At 58.7% G+C, this 27,370-nt stretch overlaps 2 protein-coding genes across 2 annotated transcripts in view; both read left to right on the top strand.

Moving 5' to 3' along the window:
• The window catches only part of CPT1A (carnitine palmitoyltransferase 1A), a 47,094-nt gene extending 29,047 nt beyond the window's left edge, over positions 1–18,047 (top strand). Inside the window, exons 10-19 of the mRNA XM_055144120.1 lie at positions 390–585; positions 943–1,131; positions 2,887–2,992; positions 6,380–6,496; positions 6,792–6,956; positions 11,985–12,119; positions 13,559–13,711; positions 14,528–14,641; positions 15,753–15,845; positions 16,269–18,047. Coding sequence (XP_055000095.1) covers positions 390–585; positions 943–1,131; positions 2,887–2,992; positions 6,380–6,496; positions 6,792–6,956; positions 11,985–12,119; positions 13,559–13,711; positions 14,528–14,641; positions 15,753–15,845; positions 16,269–16,355 — 1,355 coding nt within the window. The 3' untranslated portion in view covers positions 16,356–18,047. The remainder of the gene's footprint in view (positions 1–389; positions 586–942; positions 1,132–2,886; positions 2,993–6,379; positions 6,497–6,791; positions 6,957–11,984; positions 12,120–13,558; positions 13,712–14,527; positions 14,642–15,752; positions 15,846–16,268) is intronic.
• A 4,569-nt stretch (positions 18,048–22,616) lies between these two features.
• Positions 22,617–27,370, top strand: part of TESMIN (testis expressed metallothionein like protein) — a 39,424-nt gene continuing 34,670 nt past the window's right edge. The window contains exons 1-3 of the mRNA XM_004618573.3: positions 22,617–23,081; positions 24,444–24,602; positions 26,801–26,921. Of these exons, the coding sequence (XP_004618630.3) occupies positions 22,617–23,081; positions 24,444–24,602; positions 26,801–26,921 (745 nt within the window). The remainder of the gene's footprint in view (positions 23,082–24,443; positions 24,603–26,800; positions 26,922–27,370) is intronic.

Below are 27,370 nucleotides of genomic sequence, written 5' to 3'. Positions count from 1 at the left end.
GGGCCACTCCTGGCAGCGCCTGGGGGACCCCTGGGCGGCCGTGAGCAAGGCCGGTGCTCGACTCACAGTGCTCGTCTCCCTCGGCTTCTTCCTCCTGGCTCTGGGCGGACCCGGCCTTCTCCTTTCCGGGCCCCGGGCAGGAGCGTTCCTGTGGGCTTGAGGCCTGGTGTTGCCCTTCACCGCACCGTGTTCTCTGACGCCGATGCTCAGCGGTCGTTCCCGGTGTCGAGGGAGCGTGTGCTGCCAGGGTGCTGCTGACCAGGGTCCGCCCGAGCCCGGGACGACGTGCCCAGTGAGCTCCGGCGGCCTGCGCCCGCTCCGTGGCAGGGTTGATGGTGGCGGAGCCCCGGCCCCGCGCTGAGGCGCCACCGTCTCTCTCCCGCCCGCAGACACGCTGCAGCACCTGCGCGACAGCAAACACATCGTGGTGTTCCACCGCGGCCGCTACTTCAAGGTGTGGCTGTACCACGACGGGCGGCTGCTGAAGCCGCGCGAGATCGAGCAGCAGATGCAGAGCATCCTGGACGACCCGTCCGAGCCGCAGCCCGGCGAGAAGAAGCTGGCAGCCCTCACGGCCGGGGAGAGGTGCCCGCCCCGCCCCGGGCCCGGGAGGGGCGTCCAGCCGTGGACTCGGGGTGCAGGGGCCGGCCAGGGCCGCCTCCCACGGTGCTGCGCCCAGCGGCACCGAGGATTGAACTCGGGGCCTCCCGCGTGCTCGGCAGGGGCGCTGCCGCTTGGGCCGTCTCCTGGCCCGGCTCGCTCTGCGGTGGCCACGGGGCGTGCACACGTGGCCGTGGCCCTTGCACACTGAGCCCTCGGCGGGCCCTCGGCGTGTGGGGGGAGGGGAGGCCCGGGCCGGGCCTCACTGTGGCTCCTCCCCGGGTCCTCGGCACGTAGGGAGGGGGGAGGCCGGCCCCGAGCTGACGTGGGCCCTGCCCGCAGGGTGCCCTGGGCCAAGTGTCGCCAGACCTACTTTGCCCGCGGGAAGAACAAGCAGTCCCTGGACGCCGTGGAGAAAGCCGCCTTCTTCGTGACCCTGGACGAGACGGAGCAAGGCTACAAGCAGGAGGACCCGGTCAGCTCCCTGGACAGCTACGCCAAGTCGCTCCTGCACGGCCGGTGCTACGACAGGTAGCTGGGGCCCTGGGGGTGGGGTGGGGGCTCTGCCGCCCCGAGGGTCCCTGGGGCTGGCACTACGTGAGGGGCCCTGGTCCACCGCGGCTGCAGGCTCCTTCCTCTGTAGCGCCCACAAGAGCCCTGTCACTCGAGCCCTGTGAGTTGGGGTGCTGGGGGTCGAACCCGGGCCTGGGGAGTGCGTGGCGAGGGCTTCCCTCTGGCCCTCTTTGTTTGTCTTTCTGAACCACACCCAGCAGTGCTCAGGGCTGACTCCTGGCTCTGTGCTCACTCCTGGTGGAGCTCAGGGAGCCGTGCGGGGGGCCGGGGCTCAAACCCGGAGCTAGCTGCGTGCCAGGCAGGCGCACTGCCCCTCCAGCCCCTTCCGTGGGATTCGCAGAGTGGGTGGCGTCCAGGCTGAGCTCTGGCTGGGCCGGGGAGGCTGGGCAGCGGGGAGGGCCTTTGTTTGGCGAGCGCCTGCCCGGGCTCTGTCCCTGGCACCGTCTGGGCTGCCGGGAGTGAATCCTGAGCAGGGCCAGATCAGCCCCTGAGCACCACCAGGCGTGGCCCCCAAACACACAGAAAAGCAAAACAATGAATTTGGGGGCCAGAGAGAGAATCCCGTGGGCCCGACGCGGGGAGATCTACTGCATCACCGCAGTCCCCGCCCGTGGGCCGCACCCCTGCAGCCCCCAGCCCTGCGACCTCGGGCCCAGCGCTCACTGCTGCTCTGCGGGGCCCAGAACCACTGGGAGTGGCCCCGGGCCCCCAAGTGCCATTTGGGGGGGTCCTGCCAAAAGAGCCTTTGGAGGGGGAGTGTGAGGGGCTGAGCTCAGCCTGTGGGGCTCCACCCTCAGCGCCGCAGCTCCCAGAGGGAACGAGGAAAACGGAGCCTTGGGCCTGCTCTCCCCCCAACTGGCCCACGCACTCGCACAGACTCACACACGCACACACACACACATACTCAAGTACGCATACACGCATTCACCCGCACATACACACTCACAGACACATAAACATTCACATGCACTCACACACACAACCACACACACACACGCACGCACGCACTTATAGTCATACGCACACACACATACGCAGTCACAACCACACACACTCAGACACGCACTTACACACACAGACTCTCACACGTTCATATACACACACGCACAGTCTCACACACAGTCAGACATGCACTAACACACATGCACTCACAATCCTGTTCACACATGCGCAGACACATACTCACACACAGACATAGCACATGTGGCAATGGTGAAGTCCTGCCCTCGCACACCCGGCCCTGTTTGGAGACAGGAGGAGAGAGGGCAGAGCCTTCCCCTCCCTCCCTCCCTCCCTTCCTCCCTCCCTCCCTCCCTCCCTTCCTCCCTCCCTCCCTCCCTCCTCTGCTGGTGGGTCCTGGACACCAGTGTTCTCTCAGAGGCTGCCCTGTGTGGCCTGTAAGTGCCCTGTCCTACCCCTCCCCTGTCCCGTCCAGTTCTAGCTCTGGGACTGCCCAGCGTTGCAGCCGGCATCAGAGAGGGAATCGGAGTCGGTCTTTGTCCCTGGGTGATGCAGAGTGACTTGCCGTGGGCAAGAGGGATCCCAGCCGTGCTTGAGGGCCAGTCCTGGAGGTGCCCGGGCCCCCTGTGTGCAGGGATCGAACCCGAGGCCCCACAGACAGAACCCGTGCCCGCCCCTGTGCCCTCTCCCCAGCCCTGCTGTTGCCACCCCCGTGAGCCGTGTGTAACTTCCGTACGTTCCTGTCTCCCACAGGTGGTTTGACAAGTCGTTCACGTTCATCGTCTTCAAGAACGGCAAGATGGGCATGAACACCGAGCACTCGTGGGCCGACGCGCCCATCGTGGGCCACCTGTGGGAGGTGAGTCCCGGGGTAGGTGAGTTCCGGGGGGAGGTGAGTCCCGGGGGAGGTGAGTCCTGGGGAGGTGAGTCCCGGGGGGAGGTGAGTCCCGGGGGGAGGTGAGTCCGGGGAGGTGAGTCCGGGGAGGTGAGTCCCGGGGTAGGTGAGTCCCGGGGAGGTGAGTCCCGGGGAGGTGAGTCTGGGAAGGTGAGTCCCGGGGGTAGGTGAGTCTGGGTAGGTGAGTTGGGGAGGTGAGTCTGGGAAGGTGAGTCCCGGGGGTAGGTGAGTCCGGGGAGGTGAGTCCCAGGGTAGGTGAGTTGGGGAGGTGAGTACTGGAAGGTGAGTCCGGGGAGGTGAGTCCCTGCTGTGGGCTGAGTTGTGTGTGGAAGTTGCAGCTGCACATCCAAGCTCCGGCGGAGCCGGGTGTTGCCCCTGTGCCCACCCAGTGAGAGCGACGCCAGGCGTCCCCCAGGTGCGCCCCCTCAGCAGGGGAGCCTCGGGTCTCGGGTCTGGGGCTTCTTCCTTCGGGTGCGCCGATGCTGGCTGGGAGACCAGCTCGTGGCAGCAGGGGCCGAGACTTGGGGGCAGAACCCCGACTCTGGACGCGCACGGCCCCCCTCCCCTCTCGCTGTGCTCCCGGAGTTTCTTCTTGTTTACGTTGCTGTGGCACCCCAGGGCCGGGGCTTGGTCTAGGGGTCACCAGAGCCACATCCGGTTCTTCAGATTTTTCCACGGGCTACAGGGGGCCAAGTCCCACGTCCTCATTACCCAGAGTTGACCACCCTGGGGCTTGACCCACCGACGTTTAAAACCAATGTATCTGTTTGCTTAGGGGCCTGGGGTCAGAGCCGAACCCTCCGCCTGCAGGGCGCGTGCTCCAGCCCGGGTGCTCATGTGCTCCGGCCCTGGTTTTCCTTATTCCCTTTAAACTGTTTCATGTGTGATATGAAAATATCAGAACGAAACGCTGAATTCTTCTGTTAACGTTCTCGGGGAAAGAAATCTCTCCAGTCTGGGGTTCTGCGCGTGGCCTTGACCCCAGAGGGTTTTCTCTTGCTCTCAGGAGCTTCTGGCCATGCTGGGCGTCTGTGGTTTTCACAGGTTTGGGGCCTCGACCCTTCTGGTGTCAGCTTGTGTGCCCGTGTTGCTTCTGGAATGGACCTTGCTTCCGGCCAGTATGTGCCTCCTCCTGCAGGCAGGATGCCTGGCTTTCTTGCAGAGTCACTTCTGAGGGGGAGAGTCCCTTGCCCGCTCCCCAAGCCCGGGTTAGGACGGGGCTCAGACCACTCAGCGGTCTGTTCTTTGTCTTGACTTTTCTTTTTGTTTGGTTTTTGGGCCGCGCCTGGCAGTGCTCAGGAGTATCTGGCTCTGCACTCAGGGATCACTCCCGGCGGGCTCGGGCTGTGGGGGTGCTGGAGATGGGACCCCGCTGTTCCCGTTGAGCCCTTGCTCCCGCCTGCCCTTCTGCTAGGGTCTTGCAAAACTTCTGGCCCTGGAGGTGTTGCAGGTGGGGAAAGTCCCGGAAGGAGCGGGCGGGCGACCTCTCCCCGGGGTCAGCTCCTTCCCGCAGGGGCCGACAAAGCCCTTTCCGCTGATAAGGCGGCACAGCAAAGCTCCCTCGGCGTTTCCGCATGACGCAGCCCCTTTGTGCAGAGCCGCTGGCCCGGCCTGTCCTGTCCCGGGCTCTCTCCGAGGCAGCGGCCCCGCCTGAGCCAGGCCGGGCACGGGCAGGCGCCTGCCCTGGAGGGACCCTGTCTCGGATGGCCCCGGCTTCTCAGGCCGAGGCGGGGTGAAGGGTGTGTTAACACCCCACCAGGGCGACCATCGAGAAGTGCCGTGAAGTCACTTCCTGCCCCACTGACACCGGAGCACGCGCGCGCGCACACACACACACACACACACACACACACACACACACACACACACACACACACACACACACACACACACACACACACACACACACACACGGGGGGGGGGGGCTGCTGTCTCTGAGGTCAGGGGCAAGTTAAAAGAGACTGTGCCAGGGGTCAAGCCCCCCTCCGGCTCTCCCTCCCCCCAACACCACCGCCTCACCATCTGCCCTTGCTTATTTTTCTCCTTCCCCACAGCAGTGAACTCCCTGAGGCTGGCCTTCCCTCCCAGCCTCCTTCTGAATGTGTGTGTGAAGGTGTGAATGTGTGTGTGTGTTTGTATATGTGAATGTGTGTGATGTGAATATGAGTTAATGTGTGTGAATGAGTGAATGTGTGTGAATGTGCGTGTGGATGTAGGTGTGTGTGAATGTGTGTGATGTGTGTGTGTGAATGTGTGTATGTGTATATGTATGTGAATGTATGTGTGAATATATGTGATGCGAATGAGTTGAATGTGAATAAATGTGAGTGTGTGAATGTATGTGTGAGTGTGTGTATATATTTATTATGTATGTGAATGTATGTGTGAATGTGTGTATGTTTGCATATGTATGTGTTAATGTGTGTGGTGTGAGTATGAGTGTGAGTGTGTGTGTGTGTGAATGTGCGTGTCGATGTGTGTATGTGTGTAGCTGTGTGTGTGTTTTTCCCTTTGGGGGCATGCAGCTCTCATTCCATCACCTTAAGCCTCTGAGTGGTATTTCGCCAGCGCCCCTGCGACCCCCAGCACTGTTAATCCCGGGACAGTTTCATTACCCCTCAGAAGCCCCCCAGCCCTGGTGACCACTTCTGCTTCCTGCCTCGGCCCCTGGGCCCGGGTGAGGGAACCCCGGGTCTCCTCGGCTTCTCCGGCCGCCCTCCCTGCTTCCTTCCATCCCTTCGTCCTCGTTTTGTTTGCTGGCTCGCCTCGGGGGGCACTGACAGGCCCCTTCACTGCCCTTCAGCAGAGGGGCGGGAGTGGCGGGCACCCGGTACTGCGTGAACGCGGGGCAGGGCCGGAGTCCCGCCTGGTGGGGTTCGGTGCTTGGACACGTGGTCAGTGCTGTTGACAGAGGCGTCGGGTGGACCCCAGTGAGGAGAGACGCCCCCCAGCCCCCGATCCTGCTGTCCTGAGCGTGGGAACCGGGGTTAGCAGTGGCACCCAGGGGGCCTGGCACACGGCAGGACTCACGGCTCCCTCAGATGCTCTGGGCGGGCCTTGAACCTGGGGGTTCTGGGGACCGAACCTGGGCCCTGGGCCCCAAGGCTCCACCCTGACCCCCAGTCTCTGCGGGCCCGAGGGTTCGGGGTTCGGGGCGGGTGTGCACTGACACCCTAGTGTGGGGTGGTCAGTGGTGCTGACGGGCCCTGGGCGCTCCTGACCCTGCTTGTCTCTGTGGTGGGGTGCGGCCCGGGCCCCTTGGCGTTGGGTGCCGAGAACACGCAATCCCGGGGCTCAAACTTGGGCCCTGTGGCCCGGGGGCTCCTGAGACGTTCCCTCTGTCTCCCGCAGTACGTCATGTCCACAGACTGCTTCCAGCTGGGGTACACGGAGGACGGTCACTGCAAAGGCGACGTCAACCCGAGCCTCCCGCAGCCCACCCGGCTGCAGTGGGACATCCCGGAGGAGGTGAGGCACCCGGCAGCTCGCGCTGTTTCTCCCTGTGAATGGCGTGCAGCGGGCCTGGCGACACTTTCTGCCCCCCCCACACGTCCAACCGCCTCATAGAACCCCGTGCCAGCAGGGTCCCCCGGGAAGCTGGGAGCCCCGAGTCCTCTCGCGTCCCTTCCACTTGCAGCCCCCACAGTCCTTCCGGGGACCGGGGCCCCCAGGGCTGCCCCCGGCAGCTCCTGGACAGCCCGGGAAGGGCACCCCTGTGGTTGCCCGGACATCGTTAGTAAAGACCCCTCTGTCCCTTTCTCAGTGCCAAGAGGTCATCGAGACGGCCCTGAGCAGCGCCACCGTGCTGGCCAACGACGTGGACTTCCACTCCTTCCCCTTCGACGCCTTCGGGAAGGGCCTCATCAAGAAGTGCCGGACCAGCCCCGACGCCTTCGTGCAGCTGGCCCTGCAGCTGGCGCACTACAAGGTGGGCGGGGCGGAGGTGGCTTTCCTGGGAGTGGGGTCCTCACGGGGAGTGTGTGCCCCAGACCTGTGGCGTGTCTTGGCACCCGCACGCAGGAGCACGGAGGGCGGAGGATCTTAGCATCTCTCTTTTTTTTTTTTTTTGGTTTGTTTTTGGGTCACACCCGGCGATGCACAGGGGTTCCTCCTGGCTCTGCACTCAGGAATCACCCCTGGCGGTGCTCGGGGACCGTCTGAGATGCTGGGGATTGAACCCGGGTCAGCCGCGTGCAAGGCAGACGCCCTCCCCGCTGTGCTATCGCTCTGGCCCTCTGGCCATCTCTTTCAGTAGAAGGGGTGTGCAGCCCCTGGAGAGGCTCCGGACAGGAGGGTCCCCCAAGCCCCGTCTCCTCTCTGGGCCCCTTCACGCTGTGGCAGGTGGGGCGGGTGTAGAAAGAGGCCGTGTGTGTCCCTCCCGTCGCGGGGCGGGGGTTGAGGACACGGTGCTGGAAGCAGCCACCGGGCGGGACAGTGGCTCCAGCCAAGAGGGGGGGTTCCCGGAGAGAAGCCCCAGGCGGCGACCAAGGTCCCAGCAGACCAGGGAGCGGCTGCCTGCCCCCACTCAGAGCCCCTGGGTCACGGGGCCCACACCAGGGGCCGCTCGCAGGAGCCAGCCGCCGTGCCCTCGCTGAGGCGTGTCCGTGGGCTGTGGAACTGCCTCCCCAGGACACGCTGCCGGGACTGAGAGCCCGGGGAGCCCCGGAGTGGGCGCGAGGGGGAACTCGGGCCCCCCCCCCAGTGAGGGCTGAAGCAGACCCCCAGGCAGCCGGCACGAAGGGGTTGAACTCTGAAAGAAGTTTTATACGTTAAACACGTGTGACCCTTGGGGCTGGAGAGATAGCACAGTGGGTAGGGCGTTTGCCTTGCACGCGGCCGACCCGGGTTCAAATCCCAGCATCCCATATAGTCCCCTGAGCACCACCAGGAGTAATTCCTGAGTGCATGAGCCAGGAGTAACTCCTGTGCATCGCCAGGTGTGACCCAAAAAGCAAAAAAAAAAACAAAACAAAACAAAACATGCGTGACCCTTGGGTGACGTCTGCGGACGCTTTCATAAGACAGTTGTTGGGCAGGAAGCGAATATGGGCTGGGGGGTGGGACGGTGGCCAAGGTACCCGCCTCGCCCGTGGCTGACCTGGCTCCACCCTCCGCATCCACGCCCTGCCAGGAGTGAGCCTGAGCACGGAGCCGGGAGTAAGCGCTGAGCAAAACCTACAATGACCAGAAGGTTCCCGTTCCGCTCCTGGGCATCTGTCGGGGATGCACAGAGACATAAACCTGACAGGCTACTCGCTGCACAGTGCTCACTCAGTGCCGTTAGTAACAGCCAGGGTCTGGAAACAGCCCGAGTGTCCAAGGATGGGTGAGAGGACACAGAAGTCGTGGCCTGCACGCGGGAGGGAATACTGCCCAGCTACCGGCAAGGGGGACGTTTCGCCACCTGCCGCCCCTTCGCCGGGTGCTTCGTGTTTAGGGAGCCGAGTCGAGGGCAGGGCCAGTGCTGTGCGTCCTCGGGGGCAAGTAAGGAGCAAAGCCAAGGAACTGGGGCGGGGCCAGTGACCGCCCCTCCTCAGACGCTGTGTGCAGAGCAGAGGCCAGCGCGCGGGGAGCAGGGGGTAGCAGAGTAGAGGGGAAGCAGGGAGGTGTGGGCGCCTCTGTTGCTGGGGGCCAAGCCGTGACCTCGCCCCTTCTCCCTGCCCTCGACTATGCGGTTTCCCATCCGTTGCCGTTGTCGCATAGACCAGCAGGGGGCGCCGTCTCACAATCCCCGAGGTAACTGACAAGCGCGTGTTCCCAGAGAGGGTCCTCGGCCTCCCGTGTCCATGTCCGTCATGGCTGTTGGCCTCCTGTGTGTGACGCCGTCCGCACTCTGTGCCCCACACTTTCCCCACTGTCTTAAGGAATCAGGTGCTTGTCTGAAGTGCAGGGTGATTTGCTGTGTGTCGATTCTCTTCCCTCTCGGATCTCTTCAAACTTGCGTCCAGTCTTTGTCCTCTGATGGAAACCGCCAGCATTTCATCATTGGCCACCACACTGATTTTTCACTGGGCCTGTTAAACCATTGCAGGGTGGGGCCAGGAGTGAGGCTTAGCCACAGAGCACACGTGTCCCATACCTGAAGGCCTGGATGGGCGGCTCGGAGCAGGAGAGGTGCGTTGGTTAAAGGGAGCTATTAAGACTCCATCAGGCAGGCTGGAGCCGTAGTACAGCAAGGAGGCGCTTGCCCTGTGCCCAGCCGACCTGGCCTCGGTCCCCAGCATCCCGTGTGGTGCCTGAGTGTCACCAGGAGTGATCCTTGAGTGTAAAGCCAGGAGTAACCCGTGAGCATCGTTGGGTGTGTGTGGGGGGGTAGGGCTGCATCGGGGCGGGCTGGAGAGGTCATCCAGTGGGTCAGACGCTTGCCTTGCATGTGACTGACCCAGGTCTGATTCTCAGCACCCCGGAGGGTCCCTGAGCCCATCAGGAGTGATCCCTGAGCACTGTTGAGTGTGCCCCACCCCTCAAAAAACAAAGACTCTACGTGGAGGTGGGGGGGCAGAGAGATAGTCCAGGGCTTACAGCAGTGGTTGGCCCATGCTGACCCGGGCAGTCCCTGGCACCACATAGGGGCCCCCCGGGCACCGTTGATAGCGGCCCCGAATAAACCAAAATAAATCAAGAGCGGGGGCTGGAGCGATAGCACAGCGGCTGGGCTTTCGCCTTTCACTCGGCTGACCCGAGTTCGATTCCTCCGCCCCTCTCGGAGAGCCTGGCAAGCTACTGAGAGTATGGAGCCCGCACAGCAGGGCCTGGCAAGCTACCCGTGCATATTGGATATGCCAGAAACAGTAACAATAAGTCTCTCAATGAGAGACGTTACTGGTGCCCGCTCAAACAAATCCATGAGCAACGGGATGACAGTGAACAGTGACAGTGACAGAATCAAGAGCACCTGCGCTCGTTCTGGGTCCTGATTGTCGCCCTGGGCAGGCCCCTGCAGGTCCTTGCTGCCCGCTAGAAGCCGCCGCGGGTTCCGATTCAGCCCAGGGGTCCTGTGTGCTTCCGGGGGGGGGGGTTGCGGCTTGAGGCACTCAGGATGCCTCGAGGTCCCAGGGCACCAGGGGCTCCTCGTAACGTGATGGCGGGGATGGGTGGAGGGAAATTGCAGGCCTCGGGCCCCTTCCACGCATGTGTCGTGTTGCCATGTGGGCTGTGCGGGTCTGGGGCGGCCCTGGAGCCCCACGTGTGGGTGTGGGCAGCGGCCCCGTCCCCTCCGTCCTGCCGGGCTTTCTGGTGTCTGGTGGTGAAATAGCCCCAAGGGTCCGTTCAGAGGCTCAGCCAGCGGCTCCGGGTTCCCGGAGTGTCCAGACCGCCAAGTGTTCTTGGAAACCCAGTAATGTCAGTTTCTGTCCAAGAATTAACGTCCCGTCCCCCAGGTGCAGGGACCAAGGTGCCCGCAGCGCCGAGTTGCGTAGAGCTAAACTGGCTCCGTGCCCCGGGACCCCTGCCCGCTCCTGAGAGAGCCCCGAGGAGTCTGCTGAACCTGACATCTCCCACTGGGCGTGGACAGCGTCCTCTGGGCGTGGACGGCTCCCACTGCCCCATGCAAGCCCCGTGAGGGTTGGCGCATCACCTGTCAGAACGTTGGCTGGTTCCTGCGGGTGGACCCCGGGGCCCCGCCTGCTTGGATGTGCTCCCGCCCACTGAGCCAGCGAGCTCCCGTTGGCTCTGTGAGAGCAGAGATCTCACTTGCTCCCGTGGCCCCGGGGCCAGGAACACGTGAGCCACAGAGGAACGGGCGCCCCCAAAGGTGCAGCACCTGGTGGCTTAGGGTGTGTAGTTGGCTGCTGCCACCTGCCTTGGTGCTCTCTCTCTCTCTCTCTCCCCCCTCCCCCCTTCTCTCACAGCTTCCCTCCCTCTCTCTGTCCCTCCCTCCTTCCCTCCCTCTGTGAGCCCCTGTCCCCTGCCCTCTGTGACCTTGCCCTCAGCCTCCGTCTCTGATTCTGCTCCTTAGATACGGGCCATGTGCTGGCAACGGCGGCGGCTTGTGGCAGGTTAAGTGAGGCTGCAGGCGTGGCCCAGCTTGCAGGGAGGGGTTTGTGCATGGGGGTGGGCGGGGTGTCCGAGTGGAGGGGCGGCGTGCATGGCCCTGCTGACCACTCGCACGGTGATAAAGGTTTGGCGTGGAAGAGCTGCATCCTGGATCCCCATTTAACTTCTGTGGAATGACTAAAACGCCCGGTGATGTCCCCCTGGTCCCTTCCCTCCCTCCACCCCCCAGCTCCAGAGGGAACTTGAGGGTTAAACTCGTCTTGGCCTTGGCCTTGAGCATCATAGCACAATAGTCTGTTTGATCTCAGTTCTGTTTGATCTTGCACCTCCTGGGCTTTCAGGCGGGGGATGGATCAAACCGTCCGCGCGTGCTCCACCCGTGGAGCCTCCTCCCTAGCCCAGGAGGGCTGTTCGGTGACAGTCTGGGCCCCCCACCCCAGAATAGAATGGCCCTTGGGCCCTTGGGCCTCAAGGGAGGCTGAGCATGTGGGGTCAGGAGAGGGGTGCTGTGAGTGGGGGTGCCCTCAGGTCACCAGTGGGGACTTTCAGCGTGCCAGAGGGAGTGGCTGGTGACCACTGTCCACTACCAGAGCCCAGCTGGGGAGAGTCCGCTCCCCCAATTTCTCAGGCACACCTTGTCTCTGGGTGTCCCTGTCACCCGAGGTCACTGGGGCCTGTGCCAGGCACCCAAAGGCCCCGGATGCCCCGAGGGATGTTGTCTGCTTCACAAGCTGCCACTTGCCCCCTCAGGCCCCACCTCTGTCCCCTGAGTGATGGCGGGGGCGTGCAGGACAGGAAGGCGCCCCTGGGAACGCAGCCCGCCCTTGCTAACCCCCTGCTCCCCGCCTGCCACACCCCTGCCCCAGCAGAGCCGGGCGGTGACTCAGGAGCTGGCGGGGCCGCACCGCGGTGTGGGCGATGGAGCCAGCCTGCCGGGTACTGACACCCCCTGTCCCCCCAGGACATGGGCAAATTCTGCCTGACCTACGAGGCGTCCATGACGCGGCTCTTCCGAGAGGGGCGGACGGAGACCGTGCGCTCCTGCACCAGCGAGTCCTGCGCCTTCGTGCTGGCCATGATGGACCCTGCCAAGACGGTAATTGGGCCCTAGGCGCCCCCTTCTCCCGGGACCACCCTCCCCGGCCCTTCTCCTGGCCCCGCCCCTAGGTAACAGGCCACACCCCTTTCTACTGGTACCCACCCCTTTTCCCTTCCTGCAGGGGCCCCACCCCTTCTCCCGGCCCCACCTCTTCTCCTGGGTCCCTTCCTGTCATCTGGGCCCCACCCCTTCTGCCCCGCCCCTTTGCCCGGGTCCCGCCCCCTTCTCCCAGGCCCCGCCTCCTGCCTGCCCCTTGGCTCCTCCTCCCTCCTGCCCTCTGCTCACAGGTGCAGGGTGAGGGGGGGAACCTAACCACAGCGGGCAGCCGTGGCACGGGGCATTGAGCAGGGCTCTGGGTGTGGGGATAGGCTTGTGGGAGCAGGGGGTCACCTCCGAGCAGACTCTAGCCCCCCACACCCTGCCTGGGAGCCCTGCAGCCCAGCTGAGGGATGTCCTCAGGCGACTGTCAGGTCATAGGAAGGAGAGACCAGGAGAGCAGTGACCAGCCTGAGGGGGGTCAGAGCATGGACAGTGAAAGGGTCAGTCAGGGAATGGTTTGACGTGGCTCGTCTGGAACGTCTGCATTCATGAGCAAGCGTCGTTTTTCATGCTGGGGACAGAACCTGGGGCCACCCATGTGCAACCCTGTGCCCGAGACCCTCCCATCAGCGGTCTTTGTCAGCATCACCTCTGGCTCTGCCCCTTTCTTTTTTTTTTTTTTTTTGTTTGTTTTTGTTTGGGGCCACACTCGTGATGCTCAGGGCTTCTTCCTGGCTCTGAGTTCAAGAATTACTGCTGGCAGGGTTCCAGGAATCGTATGGGATGCTGGGAAGTGAACTGTGTCTGCTGCATGCAAGGCAGACGCTTCCCTGCTGTGCTCTCGCTCCAGCCCAAGGGAGCGAGAGGTGAGGGTCTCTCGCTTGCGTCCCCAGAGATGAGGGGGTGGCCATTGGGTCCCACTCAGAGCCTGCCCAGCAATCCCAGCTCGGCCGACGGAGGCACGTGGGGGGCTGGGGATGTTGAGTCCCATCTGGGGGTAGGATCAGAGACGCAGCTGAAAATGGGGGGCTGGTGCCCCACTCACTGGTGTGCGGGCAGGGCCCAGCTGTGCCCGGGCTGTCAGGGACGGTCTTGATGTCTATGCAGAGAAACCTGTGGGCACCACGAGCTGCTGCTGAGGCCCCGTCAGAGCCACTCCTGAAGGGGGTCAAGGGTCAGCGCCTCACAGTGGGGCCTACGGCTGTGTCCCCTCACCCTGTGGGTCCGCCTGGCCCGGCGGTGGCCCGAGACTGTGTGGGCCGTGTGGAGGCGTTTCCTGCCTGCGGATGGGACCCCGGCTCTGGCTCCATCACGTGGCCGGGCCCCAGAGTGGCCCTCCGCCTTCCCCCCCCCACGGGCCCCTTTGCCCGGGCATGGCTGACCCGCCTGTCCTTTAGCTGGAGCAGAGGCGCTGCCTGTTCAAACTGGCCTCGGAGAAGCACCAGCTGCTCTACCGCCTGGCCATGACGGGCTCCGGGATCGACCGCCACCTCTTCTGCCTCTACGTGGTGTCCAAGTATCTCGCCGTCGAGTCCCCTTTCCTCAAGGAGGTGAGCCGCCCTTCCTTCGGGGGTCCCCCGCCCCCGTTCTGTGAGTCCAGTGAGGATAAGCGGGTGTTGGGCAGCCCCACCCCTACCCTGCCGGGCCCGCAGTGCTCCCCCTGGAGAGTGCTCCTTTGCACGGCTCCGGGTCCCCGGGCTACCAGCCTTGAGCTGAAACAGTCCAGCAGTCATGGGCACCGAGCACAGCAGACCACGCGGGGGACCCCGAAGAGCCGGGGAGCAAACCCAGACCCTGCCCCCGCCCCCCACATTCACACCTTCACACCGTCTGTCCCAGCCACTTCCTGCCTCCTTGCCTTCTTGTTTTTGTTTTGGGGACCACACCAGGCGTGGTGCTCAGGGATCACTCCTGACAGGCTCGGCGGGGGGGGGGGGGGGGCGGGGGTCATGTATGGGGTGCGGGGGATGGAGCCTGGGTCAGCTGTCTGCGAGGCAAGCGCCCTGCCCCCTGTCCTCTCTCTCCAGCTTTTTGTGTTTGATACAGTTTAGTGGGGGTGGTGCTGAGGGCATCGAAGGGGTCTTGCTTGCTTGTTGCTGACCAGGGCTCGAACTCGGAGATGTGGCTGGTTCCGGGGCTGGACCCGAAACTGACCGGATCTCAGTTTCCAAGTCTGGCCTCCAGTGACCTGCAGTGTGGTCAGCTTCCGGGGTGGGGAGCCTCATCCGCCCCGCCTTCCCTAACAAGAAGTGCTGGCCCTCGGTCAGGGGATTTCCCCCCTGGTGGTGGACCCGTGCACGGGCCCAGCAGACAGAGGGGACGCCGGGGGACGCTCTCACGGGGTCATTTCTCGTGTCCCTCACCAGGTTCTGTCCGAGCCGTGGAGACTGTCCACCAGCCAGACGCCGCAGCAGCAGGTGGAGCTGTTCGACTTGGAAAATAACCCGGAATACGTGTCCAGCGGAGGGGGCTTTGGGCCTGTGAGTGACCGCGCTGCAGCCCAGGGCTCCCGCTGCGCCCCATCTTCCGAGCACCCCACGTTCGGTCTCTTATTGGCGCCCACCCTAACTGGAGGCATTCCTGGGGGCCAGGGAACCCCTCAGAGGCATCAGCACAGACTTCCCTGGAGAGGCTCGGGTTCAAGCCCCCACACTGCAGGGAGCCACCCCCAGCCCCAGAGAGCACTGTGGGGTGTGAGGGAGGTCCTGTGGCTGGAACAACAGGATAGCGGGAAAGGTGTTTGCCTCGCACATGGCACCGGGTTCGATCCCCGCCATCCCATATGGCCCTTCAAGCACCACGAGGAGTGACTCCTGAGGGCAGAGGCAGGAGTCAGTCCTGAGCATCACAAAACCAAAACACTGTAGCACTGTCATTGTCGTCCTGTCAGTGTTCTTCGATATGCTCAAGCGGGCACCAGTAATATCTCCATCGTGAGACTTGTTACTGTTTTTGGCATATCGAATACGCCACGGGGAGCTTGCCAGGCTCTGTCTGCCGTGCTGGCGGGGGACTCTCGGTAGCTTACCAGGCTTTCTCAGAGGGACGGAGGAATCAAACCCAGGTTGGCTGCGTGCAAGGCAAACACCCTACCCGCTGTGCTGTCGATCCAAACCAAAAGAAAAGGAAGAAAAAACGAGAGAAAGGCTTGTTCCTGCTGATGGCTGCCAGAGGCTGGCGCCGTCATCCACCTGCCCTCCCTCCCTCCTCTCCTGCGCCTGTCCCCACCCCCACCTCCTCAGTCCTGGGTTTTATTTATTTATTTATTTATTTTTTTATTTTTTGCTTTTTGTGTCACACCTGGCGATGCTCAGGGGTTACTCCTGGCTTTGCACTCAGGAATTACTCCTGGCGGTGCTTGGGGGACCATATGGGATGCCAGGGATCGAACCCAGGTCGGCTGCGTGCAAGGCAAACGCCCTACCCGCTGTGCTATCGTTCCGGCCCCCAGTCCTGGGTTTTAAACGTGGCACAAGCTCCTGGATGTGGGGGAGCACGGGCCCCAGGCTGCTGGGTTCCCCCTGAGCCCTAGGCTGGGAGGGCCCCCCCCACGCCCTCGCCGGGGGCTGATCCACCGCGGGTTCTCGGCAGGTTGCGGACGACGGTTACGGGGTGTCCTACATCCTCGTGGGCGAGAACCTCATCAACTTTCACATCTCTTCCAAGTTCTCCTGCCCAGAGACGGTGAGCCAAGCCCTGTTCATCTCAGGTCTCATCCTACGGTGGGGGCGGGGGGTGGGGGCGCATCCTTGTTCGCTGGGAGTTTCAGAATCCCCTCCATGGCTGAGAACGCTTGTCTGGCTGGAGGCGATGGTTTCCTCTCGTAGTTCCTGAGTGGGGAGTCACTCGGGCTCTGGGACGTTGGGACGGGGGCGGGGTGCGGAGATGAGAGTGCATGGCACGAGGCAGGGGGCTCCAGTGCCCCGGCCCAGCGCCCAGCCCTCCCTCCCATGAGGCCCTCTCCCCACTGGGCCGCGCCCGGCAGGCAGGGCCCAGGGCCCCTGGGGTGTGCCCCCATCCCTGCCCCGCCCCGGGAGCCCGTGGAGCAGGTGGCGTGGGCGGCTGTGCCCACGTCCACGCTCACGTGCCTCTGCTTTGCTTCCCAAGGACTCGCACCGCTTTGGGGCGCACGTGAAGCAGGCCATGATGGACATCCTCGGACTCTACAGCTTAGGGCCCAACTCCACCAAGTAACGGCCCCTCGGGACCGTGGCCGGAAGGAAGACGAGCTTGGCGAGGAGCCAAATCCGACCCGACGTGGCCGCCAAGCCCAGGGCTGCCGTGCAGGACGAAACCTTCCTCCTCGCCAAGACGCTGCGGTTTTCCTTCTCGCCAAAGTGGGGTGCTCTTGTCGGACTCCGTCCCGGGGTGGGGGGCAGCGCATCCGCGGCCCCTCCCGGGCAGGCCTGTGGCTTCGGGGAGGCTCTAATCCCTCCCTGGGGATTTTTGATTCCACTTGTATTTGTGAAGGGATTAAAAGATTGTTGTGATCACTTAGGTGTTAGCAGGCCTGTGACTTCTCACACACGGGCCTGGAGAGTAGCTCCCGTCGGCTCGGCCAGCGGCCACTGAGGGCTGGGGCCGGCCGGGAGGTGGCAAGGACAGCCGGGTTAGAGCGAGAGATGTTAACCATTCACCACTCACATGCCCATAACTGACTAACTGAAGACGACCAGCTGTGGAGACCGCGGGGTCCCCCAGGGTCCCTCCCTGGCCCTGCCGAGACCCCTCCTGCTGGGGGGGGGTCCACGTGTGTGTCCCCGTGCCACAGGAGAATACTACGCCCCGATTCATTTCACTGAACCCGCATGTCTTTCAAAACCCCAGTGCCTTAAAACAGAGACGGCCCTACCAGTAGGGCTGGGGGGATGGGTGGGGGTCCCACCCCGGGGAGTTCCCAGCCCCCCTCCCAGCTTCTATTAGGAAGCCACAGAAGTAGGAATGCACAGGAGGGGACTAAGGAGAGTGGACAGCAAGACGCTGTGTCCAGAACCTGTCCGAGGAGAGCGTTAGCTGGGCCTTGGCGGGGAGGGGGCAGGACCCGAGAGGAGGGGAGCACGTGCCCGCCCGGCCCATTTCCGCTGCCCGTACCGGGCCAGGTGGAGCACAGCCGCCTTCCGGCGGGGCGACCCTCCCCAGAGGCGTCTGAATGACCCCGGCGCCGGCCCGGCACCCCACACAGTGTCCAGCGTTCCAAGGTGCCCGCCGCAGGATTGCGGGCGTTAAGCCACACAGCCTCTGGCTGTGCCCCAGGCTGCCCCGTGTCTGCCCGTCCTGCTGGCCACCCTGCCCGCCCAGTGGACAGACGCCAGGCCCTTGTGTAGGACACAGCTCCTCCGCGTAGCCACAGAAGCCTCACCGGAGCGGGCCACCGGCTTCTTTGCTCTTGGAAAAAGAAAACCAGTTTTTTTTTTTAAAAAAAACAAACATTTCACCCCCCCACCCCCAATTCATCTGCCATCTGTCGGGGGCATTTAGGAAGGAGGAGCCCCCGGCCAACCCTCTCGAGCGGAGGCCAGGCACCGTCCGCTGGGTGTCCACTGTGAGTTGGCGCGTGGCCACGCGGCACGCGTGCCCGCGGCTTGTCTCCGGGCTCGGGTGTTTTCTTCCGTGCCCCTGTTCATCCGCAGTCATCAATGCAACTTTGTGTTTTTCGCGCAAAGGAAGAAGAGCGGTTTCTCTCGTACCCGGCCACAGCGGGAGAGAGGGAGGGCTAGTATGTATTTAATTTAATTTGGAACAAGCCATGGTCTTGACGGAGCTGTGGTTTGAACTTGTAACCCTCGACTCTCCATTGCATGTAAATACCGTCCGTTCCTTGGGATGTACATCTTAGAGTGCAGCACGAATGTTACCATTAATAAACATTAATCTCTGTCTACTGCAGCACCCGTTTCCGTCTCTTTGCTTACAGGAAGGAGGTTCTAACTGGGCTGGTAAGTTTGGCTGCCTGGTTTGGCTTTGTAGTTTTGGGTCTCCTCAGCTGGGGGCCCCTGGAGCTCTGCCCTTGGCTGTGCTCAGGGGGCCCGGGGGTGACAGGGAGGGATCTCAGGGCCCAAGCAAGTGCTTCAGCCTTTTGAGCCATCTCGCAGGCCTTAAACTCCTGCACTTGGAATCCAAGTGAGAGGCTGAGGCCTGTGGCTCTGAGGGTACATGTGTGTGACAGGAGAGTACGTGAATAGAGTGCATGTGTGTGTGTACGAAGTGTGGATATTTTGTGCATGTGTGGAGAAGGCTGGCTAACTTTTTAGATGTGGTAGAATCCCATCCCATTGAACTGGGTGGAGTTCGGGTTCCAACCTGGGTTTGGATCTAGAAGGATCTAGAAGGCACCAACTCTATGCAAGACCCTGTGCTTACACCGTGGCTCATTGGCACCATCTCGGCAAGCGCACAGAACTCCAGGGGCCCTGCCACTCGTGTCACATTCGACCGTGTGTGCCAATGGGTGCCACCTGTGCCCTCCTGCACAGTCCCGTGGGCACACCACCAAGTCCCACAGTCTCTGCCGCTGAGCTGCTTCCTTCTGGTGCCAGATGTCTGCCCAGGGTCACCTCAGGCGTCCTCCACATGCCTGTGATGGAAGCCAGGGCCTTGCACACACAGGACAAATGCTCTACTCGGTAGAATTTCCCTTTTGCAGGTTTTCAATCACATCCACCGAATTTTGTTTCTGATAGAGACCTCAAGCAGAAGTGCTCGGGTCCACGCCCTGCCGTCCTTGGGGGGCTCAGTTTGTAGCTTCAGACCTGCAAGGAGGGCACTTTGCCACCTGAGCCCCTTCCACAGGGCTTTGAGTCTGGTGGGGTACAGCTGGCTCTCCAGTGCCAGTCCTGGAGCATGTGGCAGACTCACAGAACCGGGAGAAATCGGGCCTGTGTGTCAGTGGATCAGATACTGACTGAGAGACTCCTGTGGGTCAGGTGCTGCTCTGGGCTGGGGGTCAGGGAGGGGTTCACAATGAGTGTTGGAGGGGCTGGAGCAATAGCACAGCGGGGAGGGCGTTTGCCTTGCACGCGGCCGACCCGGGTTCTAATCCCAGCATTCCATATGGTCCCCTGAGCACCGCCAGGGGTAATTCCTGAGTGAAGAGCCAGGAGTAACCCCTGTGCATTGCCGGGTGTGACCCAAAAACAAAAACAAAAACAAAAACACAATGAGTGTCGGAGAGAATCTGTGGGCCCACTTTACACACCCCTTTTCGGTTGCGGTAGATGAGGGTCCTAGCAACGGTCACCCCATACAGTTACACGCACATACATCATGAATTAGAGTGGTCTGAAGCTCCACTTGTTACAGGGAAGTATTCTGGTATCACATAATTAAAGAGAAAAATTGCTGGTTTTCATCTTAAGAGACCTCAAACACTCTGGGCGACCTGCCCGGCAGGGAAGCTGCAGCCACCAGCTCCCCGGAAGCAGGCTGCTTCTGCGGCAGGGCGTCTACTCAGTGCAGGCTTCTAGTCGGAATGTTCGTAAGGAGCTGGTTGCTAGGAACACAGATTAGGTTGTTAGTACAGCAGGAGCGCCAGTGTCCTAACTTGATTATGACTACATTTCCTTCTTTAATGTTTTGCAATGTCAGGGGGAATCCAGCTGGCACCTGGCCCCTGTGAAGCTAGCACATTACTGCCGAGTCACATGCCCGACCCATCATGTCTTTCAAAGTCAGTTTAAAGACTCAGGACAATTTATTGGATGAGAAACTCCTAGTTGTCTTGAAGGATTCTCAAGTGTGCAAACTTCTTGGAGTTTTTGGGGGGCGGCATGCCTTAACTCCTCTACTATCTCTCCAGTCGTCCCTTAGGGGTTTCTTGAGTGCCGAAGTGTATAATATTGCTGTTCACAGTGCTCTGTGGATGCCGACCATGTGCTTCTCATTTCACCAGGGACACCCTGTTTGGTTGCACAGCTGGAGCTCCAGCACCAAGGGCCTGAGGTGACCATCTCAGGTGGGAATTAGCACTTGCTAGCCTCTAGCATACCTGCCACCTGTGGCTCAAAAATATATATTTTTTTAAAGAAATATTTATTGAACCACCGTGAAAAAAAGGAAAAAAATACAAAGCTTTCAGGTTTAAGTCACAGTCAAATACTGATTAAACCACCATCCCTTCACCAGTGCACCCGTTCCACCACCAAGAACCCCAATACACCCCCCTCCCACCCCACCCCCCATCCAAGTAGCTAATGATATTCCCGGCAATATATATATTCTCTATATATATTGAGTACATTCCATATTTCCATACAGAACTCACTATTATTGATTGGAAATTTTCCCCAACAATCAGGCCTGCTGAATAGGCATCATTTAATAATTTCTCTTGATTGCTAAGAGTGAAGACTTTAGCTATCGCGGCCGCGCGGTTTTGGGTTTTTAATATTTTAGCTCAGTTCACAGTCAAAATGGATGGCTGCAAGAATCCGCTCTGGTGCCAAAATGGGTTAGGAGACCTCAGGATCACAGTCAATAGGCGAGGAGGGTCTGTTTCTTGTGCCTCGGCTCCCGGTTCATCTCTGGGCGGAAGGCGCGCCGGGAACGCCCCCCCTCCCAGGACCACCTACAGGCTACGTCACTAAAGAAAGTCCTACCTCCTGGTGGAGGGGTCTTAGAGGGTGGCTCTTACCACGTGGCTGCTACCGCTGCCGCCATTTTCGCTCAGAAAAATGGGGTGGAGAGGGAAAAATATCCCTCCCCGGGCTGCACGAGGTTGTAGCTCAGTTCACAGTCAAAATGCATGGCTGCAGGAATCCGCTCTGGTGCCAAAATGGGTTAGGAGACCTCAGGATCACAGTCAATAGGCGCGGAGGGTCTGTTTCTCGTGCCGCGGCTCCTGGTTCCTCAAAAATATTTTTTAAAAACTAAGGTCAGTGGGGCTGGAGCGACAGCACAGTGGGTAGGGTGTTTACCTTGCATGTGGCCAACCCAGGTTCGATTCCCAGCATCCCATATGTTTACCCCCCCATCCCCCCAGCACCACCAGGAGTAACTCCTGAGTGCAGAGCCAGGAATAACTAACTCCTGTGCACTGCCGGGTGTGAGCCAAACAGCAAAAGAACAAAACAAAACAAAACAAAAAAACCCCTAAAGTCAGGGGGCTGGAGCAATAAATAATACAGCAGGTAGGGCATTTGCCTTGCGCATGGCAGGTTCGATCCTCAGCATCCCATATGGTCCCCCAAACACCTCCAGGAGTAATTCCATTCCTGAGTGCAGAGCCAGAAGTAACCAAAAAGCCAAAATAAACAGATAAAGAAATAAAAGGGGAAAAAAGAGAAGAAGGTCAGGCAGGAGAGGTAATCCAAAGTGTGAAGGCATGCCTCGCCTCTGCGTGGGGCTTATCCCTGTCCCACATGATTCCCAGAACTCCAGAGGGACAGTACCCAGCAGCAGCAGCGGCAGACAAAGCAGGGGTGTCCCATAAACTCCCACGCCTGATACCAGCCCCGGACCCGCCCTCCGGACCTTGCCCCGCCCACAATAAGCCACGCCCACGCCCCATGACCGCGCCCTCTTCCGGCCACGCCCCCTCAACCGCCAACCGCCGCTCGCTGGATGCTCCAGGGGCCCGCGGGTCGCTCTGAGGAGCCAGGACGGGGCGCCCCGCAGGTGCCTGGACCCCGTCACCGGCAGGGAGGGGAGGGGAGGGGAGGGGAGGGCGGGCCTCTCTCCACGGGGCTTCCCTCCCGTCAGCGCCCCGGGAGTGCGGGAGCCCCTGTGAGCCCCTCGGGAGCCGCGGGGTTGCTTCCACCCCCACCCCTCGGAACCCGCCCAGTCAGCAGCGGGAACCCCCGTGAGCCCCTAGGCAGCGCCCCCAACAGCCCCCCTCAGCCAGCGGCCCCGGTTCCCCCTCAGGAAGGGACCCCCGTTCACCCTCAGGTAGCGCCCCGCAACCCCCATTCCCTTCGTCTGTGGGTGGGGACTCCCATTCCCTCAGCAGAGCCCCTCACAACCGCCAGCCAGCCCGTGCCCCTCAGGAACCGCCCCCACAGCCCTCAGTTCGGACCCCCATTCCCACTCAGAAGTCGCCCCCCACAGCCATTAACTGGGACCCCCAGGCCCCCTCAGGAACCGCCCCTCCTCACAGCCCTCAGTTGGGACCCCCCAGGCCCCTTCAGGAATCGCCCCTCCTCACAGCCCTCAATTGGGACCCCCAGGCCCCCTCAGGAACCTCCCCCCACAGCCCTCAGTTGGGACCCCCAGGTTCCCTCAGGAACTGCCCCTCCTCACAGCCCTCAATTGGGACCCCCACAGCCCTCAGTTGGGACCCCAGGCCCCCTCAGGAACCGCCCCCCACAGCCCTCAGTTGGGACCCCAGGCCCCCTCAGGAACCGCCCCCACAGCCCTCAGTTGGGACCCCAGGCCCCCTCAGGAACCGCCCCCACAGCCCTCAGCTGGGACCCCCTCGGGCTCGCCCCAGCCTCAGGCCGACGTGGCTTCCTGCAGGTGGTCATGGAGGAGGCGCCGCTGCTGGACCCCGAGGACGCGATGGTGGGGGACCTGTTCGGCGCCGAGGGCCCGTTCGTGGGCGACGCGCTGGCGCTGAAGCCGGCGGCGGTGGTGAAGCAGGAGGAGGATGAGTTCCAGGTGTTCAAGGACGCCTACCTGAGCGCCGCCGACGCCAAGGAGCCGCTGCTACACGCCTTCAACCCTCCGCCGCCCCCCGACGGCAAGGGCAAGGTGAAGGTAGAGCTGCTGGGGGACGGCGCGGACGAGGACGGCGCCCTGGCCGACTTCCCCAGCCTCCCGGAGCTGCACCCGCTGGAGGATGCTGCGCTGCCCGCGGTGCCGCCGCCGCCCTCCTACAACGTGCATTTTCTCTCGTCGCTGCTGACACCCCACCGTAGCCCTGCCGTGCTGCCCCTGGGCACCTGGGCCCGCGACAGCGCCGCGCACCCCGGCGTGCGCGTGATCCCAGTAAGATACGGGACTACCCGCCCGCGCCCCAACCCTGCACGCCCTAACATCAAGCCTCAACCCTGGGGCCCCATCCACACGTCCTGTCTACAACCCCTGGTGAACCAGTCCCCCACAGTGGATTCGTATACCCCATCAGTATTATTTCTACCCAAGGGTGAATGGAGTTGTGGGTGGGTAGTCCAAATCCTGCCCGCCCCCCCCCCCCCCCGCCCCTGCAGGAGCATCTGGGAAAGAGGCCCCGGGTGTAGCAGGTGGGTAGCAGAGAAGCCCTGTTTGGGACGAGTTATTCTAATCCTGGGTAGAGCAACCAGTGGGAACAGTGTCATTGACTTTTCCGTGTTCACATTTCACAGGTTCCCCCTTCAGTTATATAAGGCCTCTTGATTCACAGCAAGCTGCCACAGTTAATAGCTGTATTTCCCAAGCCTTGACACCAAGTTGTTAAGCTGTTAACAGTGATTGTTCAAGAGTGGATAATATAGATTGCTCAAGTGTAGGTAATATAGTAAATTGCTGCCAGTTTTGCTAAGTACCCTCGACTACGGAGAGCCACTGACAGTTCAGCTGCATTGGAAACATCAGTTTTGAAAGGAACTAAAAGAGCCTAAGCAAAATTGCTGGTTCCCCAAAGGATTCACTTTGGGAAATTCCATTCATTCTTGAGCCAGTAAGTCATTGCAGTAAATTAAAAATCAGCTACAAATGAAGTCTTTGTAGAGCATTTTGAATTGGTGTTGAGCTGTCCAGAGCCTAACTTTGAAGATCATAAGCCACAGAAGCAGGAGCCTGGGTCTCTGCTGTTGAACCCGAGTCAGCTACATGCAAGACAAACCCTCCACCCACTGTACTATTACTCTGGCCCTAGTATGAATAGGTTTAGTGGGATATTTAAAAATATAAAACCAAAAAAAATTAAAAAATAAAAACCAGTAAATATTCATTAGCAATTCACTTTGACATATGTATCTTTGTTTCTCTTCTGTAAAACTTTGATTTCACCTACTTCACATATTGGTTGTATGGGGCTGAAGAAATTATATACATTCATTACACAAGTGTTTGTTAATAGTAAGAGAGGCACTCTTTAAAAAAGATAACTTCTGAATTGTGGAGATAGTTCAAAAGAGCTGGAGCACAAGCTTTGTATATAGGAAGCCCAGGTTAAGTCCCTAGCATAGCATGTCTCCAGAGCAATTCCCAATGAACCAGGAGTAGTCCTAGCAGTGTGCTCCCCCCTGAAATTTAACTTCTAGATCAAGGGATCTGACTCAGTGGTAGAGTGTATGTGTGAGGCCCTGGGTTTCATGCACACACATACACAAACCAATGTCCACATTATAATTTATAATTTTTTTTCAGGTTGAAATCAAAGAAGTAGGTGGTACTATTACAGGTAATAGTCCAGAGGAAGCAACTTTCCAGAACACTCTTGCTCAGGAAAATTGTTGCAAGTTCACTTCATCCCAAGAAACAGAAGACACTTCCAGCTGCTCTCACAAGAAAGATTCTAACCCAATGGTAATGATGTCAAAGAAAATGTGTCTTAATTTTATGCTGTGTTCAGCCCTTGTTGCAAGGCCAACAGTTATTGTTTCAGTTACTGGTTTGATCAGTAGTTTGGGTTGTCTTATCTATTAAAAGGACAGAGAGGCTTTCTAATGTTTCTTTCCCATCAATAATTCTCATTTCTTCTTGATCTTAGCAATACAAAAACGAGCACAGTGCGTGTTAGTTGGAGAGAATAGCCACTGTTGCAATAAGTAATAGAATTCTTCTTGTCCAGGTACAGACAGTGACCAAGCTGTATGCCTCCATGTGGTGATGGGAGCATGGTTCTGTGGGTGTAGGTCTCAGCGTGGTGAAGGCTGTAAGGAAGTGAGCCGGGAGTCCTTGTCCCAGTCACTCCTTTAGCAAAGAGCTTAGAGTACAAAGAACCCAAGAATGACCTTTCCCCCAGAAGCTCTTTATTCTGAGGAAACCCTGGCGCTAGACATTTCTAGTGTTAGGAAATGCTTGAAAAGCAAAATCCTTGCAAATTTGGGTATAGCTATGGCAGACACCAGCACTTACTTCTCTATGGTTCTGCTCAGGCCCCTTGGTTCTGAGAGCAAACTTTCCAGGGCATCCGAGCTAGGGGAGGCAGGATGAGAACCTTTCTAGAAAATGACATTAGACTACTGAGTAATGATACTACATTCCCTGAGGGGTTGGCAGAGCCTAGGGTTGTGCAATAGAGGCCTGAGATTTCTCCCAGTGTTTTTTTTTTTTTTTTTTTGCTTTTTTGGGTCACACCTGGCGATGCACAGGGGTTACTCCTGGCTCTGCACTCAGGAATTACCCGTGGCCATGCTCAGGGGACCATATGGGATGCTGGGATTTGAACCCGGGTTGGCCGCGTGCAAGGCAAACGCCCTAGCCGCTGTGCTATCTCTCCAGCCCCCCAGTGTATTTTTTTTAATGCATGTGTGAAGGTATATGATTATGGTAAATGTGAGTATATGGTTATCATCCAGATATATGCTGAGGATGTGACTAAGAAGTAGATGACATATGTGAGGTCTTATCTTTGATCCTTAGCACCACATAAGAAAAAAACTTTTCCCCAAATACAAATAAAATTTCCACTGAACATGAGTGTTCATATGAATCTTCTTACCATGAGATCTATCTATGCTATTATTTGTACCACATGTTTTGTGTTTATATGAATTTTACTATCTAGGAAGCCCAAAGCAAAACCATTGTCTCTCTGAGTATTTGTGGCTTTCCACGAGAATTAGAGACTGCTCACAAACCACTGCTTCTCTTTTCTTCAAAAAAATTATTTTAGAGGTTATATAGATAGTACGGAGGGTAAGGTGCTTGCTTTGTATGCAGGTGACCTGGGTTGGATTGCTAGCACCCTATATGGTCCCCCAAGCCTGCCAGAAATGGGCCCTGACTGAGGACAGCCAGGCTGTGACCTCCCCAAAATAAAATAATTAATATAGTTTAGGTATCATGATTCTAATGTTGTTAAAATGTATAGTTTTGGTGTATACAGTTAATTACACTCACTACCACCAAGTGTTTAAAGGACATTTACCACTATCCTTATGTTGCTTCTAGTTTGCTTAGGAATTATGGTTGGAATCCAGCTAGGCAATCTTGGCAGGTGTAGGAAAATTGATGTGGTTTCTTAGTATTTTCAGTAGTTGGATTAATTTTTCAAGTTGTACTTGTAGAAAATAAGTGGCCATTAAAAAAATCCCATAAATACTAATAATGTGTATGTAGCAGGAAAGAACTGTCATAAAATGAAAGATTATGCTCTATATGTGGTCCACTACAGAGATAAGAAATAAAATCGGGAGAGATAATGTATTTATTAGCGTTAACTCTTGCTTTTCACACTGGAGTGTAAGGGCAGGAGAACAGTCTTTGGTGTGTGTCACCCACTCCTTACCCTAAACTTTAGTGGCCAGATAACTTTCAATAAAGATATGAACAAGAATTTTTATTTGCACACTGAATACAGCACATAAAATATTTCCTGGAGGTCCCCCTTGTTACCTCTAAAATTTCCACAGATCATGTTACTATAGAGTAAGAAATTGAGAAGTCTGTCATTTTTTCATTAAAACTTAAATTCTGTATTAAAGATGTTTTCTTAACTTTATTTAGGCTTATGTTGCTGGATAGCTTTAAAAATGAAATCTGATTTTTTTTACTTTTAGGTGATATGTCAATTGAAAGGTGGTACACAAATGCTGTGTATAGATAATTCTGGCACAAGAGAACTAAAAGCACTTCATTTAGTTCCTCAGTATCAAGACCAAAATAACTATCTACAGTCAGGTACAAAGTGAATTTATTAAAATATATCATATTATATGTAAAGTGATAAGTTGATGTATTTGAATTTGTATGTAGAATAAAAGTGAAAACGAAGCTGTTATTATTCTAACCTAATTCACTATGAGTTCTGAAGTAACTATGATGCTCACTTATCTAACATTTGTCTGTTCAGAAACATCTTTAGTACAGTAGTAAATGACCTATAAATACTTGATTGTTCTGAAATGCCTTATGAGTGGTTACGTATGAGATGACCCAGTTTTAGGATCATTAGAGAAGTTTGACACTAATTGTTTGAAAACTAGACATCTCTTTGTAGATGACTCACAAATCTTGAGTTAGCAAGAAAATCACATTATCAGATGATTCACTGGCCTTGCCAAGATGTCATTTCACTGGGCCTTTGAAGTGCAGGGAATAAAGAAAGAGTTGGACTCTCCATCCCCAAA

This window comes from Sorex araneus, chromosome 6 (genome assembly GCF_027595985.1).
Source record: "Sorex araneus isolate mSorAra2 chromosome 6, mSorAra2.pri, whole genome shotgun sequence".
NCBI lineage: Eukaryota > Metazoa > Chordata > Mammalia > Eulipotyphla > Soricidae > Sorex > Sorex araneus.
This window is presented reverse-complemented; position numbering and strand designations above follow the sequence as displayed.